The 7,787-nt window shown below is 29.2% G+C and overlaps 1 protein-coding gene and 1 long non-coding RNA gene across 2 annotated transcripts in view; one reads left to right on the forward strand and one right to left on the reverse strand.

Annotated features, from left to right (window-relative positions):
• Window positions 1-5,428, forward strand: part of LOC108768991 (uncharacterized) — a 16,792-nt gene extending 11,364 nt beyond the window's left edge. Inside the window, exon 3 of the long non-coding RNA XR_001940520.1 lies at window positions 5,418-5,428. This is a non-coding gene — a long non-coding RNA (uncharacterized LOC108768991). The remainder of the gene's footprint in view (window positions 1-5,417) is intronic.
• Window positions 1-7,787, reverse strand: part of LOC108768988 (muscle-specific protein 20) — a 46,382-nt gene that overhangs the window by 28,185 nt on the left and 10,410 nt on the right. Inside the window, exon 2 of the mRNA XM_018519724.1 lies at window positions 5,057-5,138. Coding sequence (XP_018375226.1) covers window positions 5,057-5,138 — 82 coding nt within the window. The remainder of the gene's footprint in view (window positions 1-5,056; window positions 5,139-7,787) is intronic.

A 7,787-nucleotide genomic window follows, 5' to 3' on the forward strand; every position in this document is an offset into this window, starting at 1 on the left:
ACGAGTTACTGCAACTACTCTTCTATGTACTCTACTTATTTTATATGTTAGTTTTAAATCACCCTTAAAGTCAAAATAACAAATATAAATGTAAAGCATTGTGTCAATTATTTAACATTATTAGTGATTCATTAATAAATAACACAAGACGAATGAGTTACTTTAACTTTAAATTTAGAGTGGATCTCCTGGGACATATGTAAAAAATGTTAAAATTAACATTTTCTTTTTTACTGTGTAGTTATATTCCGTCATCGTACCGAATTTTAGGATTAATGAATGACCTCGTAATGCTGTGTCTTTTAGGCCTGGTTGCACCAACGTTATTTTGATTTTAAGTGAGATTTAAAACTATCTGTCTCGTTTTAAAGCCGAAAAAGAAACAGAGACAAAGAAAGTTTTAAGCCTCGCTAAAAATCAAAGTAACGTTGATGCAATCGGGCCTTATTCTATTTTTGGTGGTTTTTTAAACACAAAAAATTGTACGCCACCGCATCCATATATCGGCGATACCGTTTACTAATGAGCGGACTTTAGTGGTATTTTAATAAAGATATTATAAAAATATCATCGAACATAGCTAATTAATTATTATACTGCATGGTAAAATTATCATAAGCGACCAAGCCAGATTGAATGTATCATGCTGTACTGTAAAGTTTGTATATGATATTTTTTACATGTTTATTACTATTTGGCATCTATTCTATTTGAAACAATAAAAAATCATAAACGGTTTAACATTTTTTTAATTACTGAAATTTTATTATGTTTTTAAATAAAATAAATACATCTTAAATAATATATTTTATTGTGAAATTAATAATAAATCGGAAAGAGTGACATAAAATTTTTTGAAATATTATGTTATCCCACGATTACCACGATTTTCAGGGTAAATTCCAAGAGAAAATTCTCTCCGTGTTTATGTACTGTCACGGAAAATTAATTGTATCGCAAAATTGTCTGTATTGTGATAGATATCAATCTGGAAACCGGATTGGATTTCTTTTTTTTACACTCATTGTCAGTCCCGTGTGTTTCCGACAGGTAGCTCAAGGTTCACGAACATCAGGCTGCCACTCGTTCAAGAGAGCTTTCTTGCGGGCCGAGGAGACCCCCACTTATGGACTAAGTACTGAAGGTTCCCAGTGGGGATTAATCATGTACCCGAGTGGGGGTGGTTTCGTCGTTTGGCCACCTCCACCGCGTCCTCAGCACAACCAGGATGACAGTCATAGGTGGAGGCTCGTTAAATCTAAACACTCGACATAATCAGCATTATCGGATACATCTTAAATTCCTGTCCGCCCAAAGATTTTGGCGAACGTGATGGAAACGAATCTGCGTTTGCGATTGCGGGATAGCCGGTCGATGACGAGCTCTTGCGATAGCTTAGGAGCAATGAGAAATTTATTGAGCTTGTCACAAAGAATCCCTCTGTCTCTCTCGATTCGCGCTTATTTGAATACGTCGGAAACGTGATATTACTAAATTCATTATTCAATAACCCTTCTTGAGTTTAAGAATGTATTGCACGTATTTAACAAAATAAAAAATTATGAAAAAAATTACGGATTTTTTATATTGTATTGCAAATAACACAAAAAGTTTGACAGTGATTTAGAATCTGGATTGAAAATTATTTTAATAAAAAGTTTTCAAAAAATAATAAGATGTTTTTAAAAAGTAATTAAGATAAAATGATAACGTTTTTATTTACATTTAAAATTGTATTTAAAATTTTGTATTGTTACACACAAGAGTGTAGGAGTGCACTCTTCTGATATTAACAAAAAACAGGATCTCCTTCCATCATTTCAGACCATCGCATTAAGTTCAATTATAATTTTAATTGTAAGGATGTAAAAATATTAGATATTGAACCATCGTATAATAAGAGGTTAATATCTGAAATGGTGCATATAAAAAAACAATGTCAAAGTTTAAACAGGCAAACCGATACCGAATCTCTATCAGACAGTTATCTTCCTATACTCAAATCGCTTTTCCCTACCTAACATCTCCTAGATACCTCCTCCTTTTATTCTTTCCCTACCACTTGTTCTCACTCTCTTACCTCTAACTGTCACAAAGTATCAGATTAGATTTGTCTTTGCCGTTGAGATGAGTTCCGGATCTCAAGATCTCAATATCTCAATTGTTCTGTATTTTAATAACGTTACTCTTAGACATTGCACTACCAGCTAACAGGTACTTTTTATTTATTATATTCTTTTACTTTTGCTTGTCCCCCCTATTTGTATTTTAATCTTTGTATAAATTTTTATCCTAAGACATCTGGTATATATATACAATTAATTTTATATATACATTTAATTTTATTCATGTATTTTTTCACTATTGTTTTATCATTAGACACACACTTTTCTATTTTATTTATATAACCGTATCATCATAATGGAAATTTTGTGTATGAGTTGAGAAATTTGATAGCTTGCAACTTGCTTTTATTTTTGCAAATTATTATACAATTGTTTGTTAATTACGTTTTAGACAATATTAGAGTTGGTTCATTTGTCGGTTTGAGAGTACAAGTCAGAACGGTTGCGATTGCGTTTTTAAGGTCACTGTATAAGATCGTTTGATGACCACCATGCGTTGTAACATATCTACAATTTATCCGAATATTTATCATCTATCTCTTTAGGTTTATATATTAAATAATGCTCACGACCATCCATAACGAAATTTTACATACAGATGTTGAATTTATATTATATTACCATCTAAATCATTATATGTATTAGCAAGTGATTATTTTTCAAATGAGTCGTTGAGTTCAATTTGTATTTTTAACATTGAGAATGACCCAATAGGGGTCGAAACGTTTATTAATAAACTTATGTTATTGTAGTTAATCTAGCACTAAGATCCAGCTTGGCTTGTAGACATCGTTTTAGTTTTAATATTATAAAATTGTATTGTTAAATATAAATACTAACCTAATTGAACTGTTTCGTATATAATATTTACTTATATAATATTATATATGTTTATTTTTAATATATTTTCAACTGCAGTCACTTTTTACAGAGAGATTATATACCTAACATACGTTTTTAAAAGAGAGACAAACATTATATGTAGTAACAAATTATGAATCTTTTTACGAAATGCAGTATGCATATATATGTATAATATACATATAATAAATATAAATGTATAATGAATAATATTTTATGCTGTTTATATACTACAAATTATAAAACAATGATCAATTTAACAAACAAAAAGTTTTTTTAATAAACATAAAGAAAAATTCTCTCTTTTCTCTCTTTCTTTCCCGTTTTTTCCTTTTCTCTCTCATATAACGTTTTATTTTAATTATATTCACTTATATATTTATTTCATTTATATTACATAATTTTACTATTATAGGTTTCGAGATTATATAACACGTCACTTAGGGATTATTAATTATAACTATTACTTTCGAATATAATATAGTGTTGTGAAGAACGATATGATGATTAAGATATTGATTTTTCATATAATTTTGCAATGTATAACCTTTGGTTCGCTTATCAAATTGCATCCATCTTAATACAGACTACTCGTAAGTGAGAAACTAGTGAAAAGAGTAAAATTTATTTGCGGGCGCCGCGCAAACGTACGTGAAATAATCATCCCGATTGCGTCGACGCCTGGCGTGTTTGTCGCAACAGGGATGTATGTCGAATCGAGGGTTGTCTACCGAGGTATGGTCGATAAGGGTGGTTCGCAATGACGTAACAAAGCGCGCGTTTTGCCAGGCGAGTATAACGCAACAGGAGAGTGAAACTACCCCTAGCGCAGTTCGGCCAGAGTTCAGTAATCTCGCAAAAATTGTTTACACAATTCCTATATACATGTATGTTTATGTAGGTCCATAATCATGCTGAATTTTTATTCAAATCAATGAGTAACAATTCATGAAGGCTCGATCGTTGCACGTATACTTGTCAACAAGCGTTAACGAATTAAAAAGGAAATTCATAAACACAAATGAAAAGTGACAAATACCTTGCTGTAATTAAAAATACAGACACCTTTTTTTCGAACACGAATATCAACGAAACATTATTGATTTTTACATGCAAATTACATTTACACGTTTGTATTTATCTCTATACGTTTTCAAAGACGATTTTGACGATTTTAAGAACTTATGACAATGGTGACGTAACACGCGAGTTTGAACGCTCATATACTATTGTATTATGGCACGTTTTGCATCAGTTAGTACCGCCAAGGTTGTACCGCCAAACATTCGAAATCAATATCGTGCTGCAGCGGGCAGTACCTTCGTCGCCGGTTGCATTTTCGATCACACGACGGGTATACTATACGGGGGAACTGACCTCGACGAAGCTTAACCTTTGCGACGTCACGCGACCTGACATTTGTATCCGGCAATTATGTGATTCTAGTTAGATAACGGTATACGCTTCCACCCTTTTAGTTAAATCGTCCCGACGGGGATGAAAACATCGAAAGGCTTTCGGATTCGCGTCACCTACACGGAACAGGAGTTCATATGCGTTTATAGAGCTATTATATATAAATGCAAGGCCTTTATATAAAACTGTCAACTATATTCACTTTTAGTAAATTCTTTTTCACTTTTAGTAACTATATTAACTTTTAGTAAAAAAAAAAGCGCGTTAAAGTATATTTAAAAAAATTATTCTATAAAAGCGCCGTTTGTTTTTTATAATATTCCGAAAAAAGTAATAAACAACTTTTTGATTATTATTCAATAACTTATTACTTATTTACATAAATATAATTATAAGACTATATTACATCGAATTTATAATAAATAATACATTCATAATAAATAAATCTTAAGAGTCATGTTGTTAATTCGTGAAATACGAAAAATAATAATTAGAGAATAATAATGCCAATAATAATAATTTATGTATTTGTTTGCTTCTTTAAAAATTTATAAACAGCAGTGTATAAATACGACGTGCAAATTGAACGAACATTTCTGTGTGAATTAAAATAAAATATTATATTAATTAAACTATTATATACAAAGACTCACCTGGTGGAAATCTTCGACCGATTACAGTCTCCATCCATTGTTGGGCTTCAGCTTCCTGGCTTGCTTCGCGCTTGCCAGCAACCTGCAATTAGAAAGAAATTTATGATTAGAAAGTTATATATTTATTTTTAAAAAGGAATATGCTGTATATTGAAATTTTTTATTAGTTCTATAATATCTATTTCAAACTGACACATGTTATTTAATTCGTTTAAATTTAAAAAGAACTTAGCTAGAGAAATAATGGCTTTATGACATTTGATAACATCTCGAGATAAAAAAGATAAATATAATTTATTTCATATTTTTTTATACATAATGTTAATGGGAAAATACACTTTTATTTTAATGATATTTTTAGTAGAAAGAAAGACTTCATATTTATTACGTTTCTCCTACAAAAGCGCAAATTATTTATTTACGATAATGATATTATTATTATAATTTTATCTTTTGTTACTAAAAATAGAACTAAAATAATAAATATTCATATTTACTTAAGTATCGGGATAAAAATAGTTGTTTAATATTTATTAACAAATAATTAATAAAGGAGCTAAGAGTCAAGCTAGGTGTTCGTTGCTTACTACACATTTACATTTAATATTTAAAAACACACAAACAGTTTCGACCCGTTATTGGGTCATTCTCAATATGAAACAATTTCTTAAGTAAACCGCAAGTCTGTATTCCGAAGTTAACTCTAATATATAATTTAAAAAATTGTTAATATTATTATTAATTTATTACTAATTTTATATATAAAATTAATTTATTATTACTATGTTGTAACGTTAAATTTATATTGGAACGTTATATCAATGTATTCTCAGTTCTTTCGTAATAATGCAGTTAATAAAGATATTAATATGGAGATATTTTTATTAAAACTTAAATGAAGAAAATTTAATTTTATTTATATTTATAAAGAATGTAGCTCTCTTTAAATTATTATTAAATTAATTTATGTTTCTATTTTGTTTCATATTTTATTTTACTTAATGTGATATTCAACGAACTCTCATTTAAACGATTTATCATAAAATATCTGAGAAAAATATGTAACGGATTATACATGTAAAAATAGCATAAATAAAATTAGGGTATGTTATGTAGGTGAGTATGCGTCTTAAAGTTCTCTCCCTCCCGAATATCAAATAAAATTTGATAAAAAAAAGATTGAATTTTGATAGCAAAAAAGAGATAAAATCTCCTCTACTTTTAGGGATATTTTATGTTTGAGAATTCGATCATCAGTTTCCGCAGAAACTTTCAAAAATTGCCGTAGCCGATGGTATTTCACATCGTCATGGCGGGGTATTGGTAAAAGTTTTCAACTAGCAATAATCGCACCTCGGTAGAACCTCATTGGTTACGATATCGCCACTGCGCAAAGCTAACAAACGCTCCATCCTGAATGTGTATTATAGAGGCGGTGAAGCATTTTCAATGACGAGAAAGTCGATCGAATGCGCTCCACGTAGCGTACGTTTTCGGAACTAAGAGGCCAGCTGCGGAAATGACCTCGGTACCGAGATGGTCTAGCACACTGCGCAGTGAACTCGCCCGTCCATAGCATCCATTTCACGTGTATAAAATTTGCCATTGTTAACAGATAAGGTAGCTGGGTATTTGCAAGAAAATATATCTGAACAGGATCGCATGACGGCAGGAGGTTACGCGAGCTCGAGAACGCGCGTGTTCGAACGGCGTGGTGTGGGTTTCGTCATCTTTATCTTTCATTATATGCTCTACTCACTTTCTCTCTCTTTCTCTCCTCCGTGTTATTGTGATATAATTTTTCAACTGTCTCTTCTGCAGATTTGTATTTAAGGAGATTGTAAGGACATAAAACACATATATTAATATTTACGCTTTAAACAAACTACATACATGTGAAAGTTGTGTTCATAACATTCTGTTTTTATTGAGCAACACATTTTTATAGATTATTTATTTTATTTGATATTAGTTTTATTGTTATAAACAAAAATTTTTTTAATAATAACAAAAATCTAAATTTTTTTATATAAATATTTTAAGTACTAAAAATGACTTGTGCAAAGTTTTATTGAGATTCACTAATTAATTTATAACAAATAAATATTTTGTTTATTTACTGAACAATTAATGTCTGTGTCTCAATGTAACTTTACATAAATATTTTTGAATTCATAAAGTACTTATAAACAAATTGAGATTTTTATCATTACTTTATAAAACATTTTCATATATTTCTATTAGAATTTAAAAAATATTATTTTTTATTGAAATAATTTTTGATCCAGATGATCAACTGTCTCTCATTTTTTTGTATTACTTTTAAATGCACAATTTAGAATAATCTGTAAGTTTTTTTCAAGTAATTCTTAACATATTACATTTGCTTTACAACCTCCTTAATATTTTATAGAATAGAATATTGAGATAAATAAAAGTTCTTAGAGTAATAATAGTGATAAAATTAGGTCTTTTAATTATTAATAAACTTGTTAGAAATTATAATAATGTTAACGATTATATATATACAAAATATCAACAATTATTATATCAGAGAGACTCTACATATATAATTAATTAAAATTTTAATGCTATTGTACTCTCAGCACAGATTAACATACATTTTATGTATATTATTAAATATATTTTAATATAAAAAAGCGAAATATAACTTTGGGAAAAAATATTTTATATATATTGTAATTATATAAAATTCTATATAATTTTATAT

Source organism: Trachymyrmex cornetzi, unplaced genomic scaffold, assembly GCF_001594075.2.
Source record: "Trachymyrmex cornetzi isolate Tcor2-1 unplaced genomic scaffold, Tcor1.1 scaffold831, whole genome shotgun sequence".
Lineage (NCBI taxonomy): Eukaryota > Metazoa > Arthropoda > Insecta > Hymenoptera > Formicidae > Trachymyrmex > Trachymyrmex cornetzi.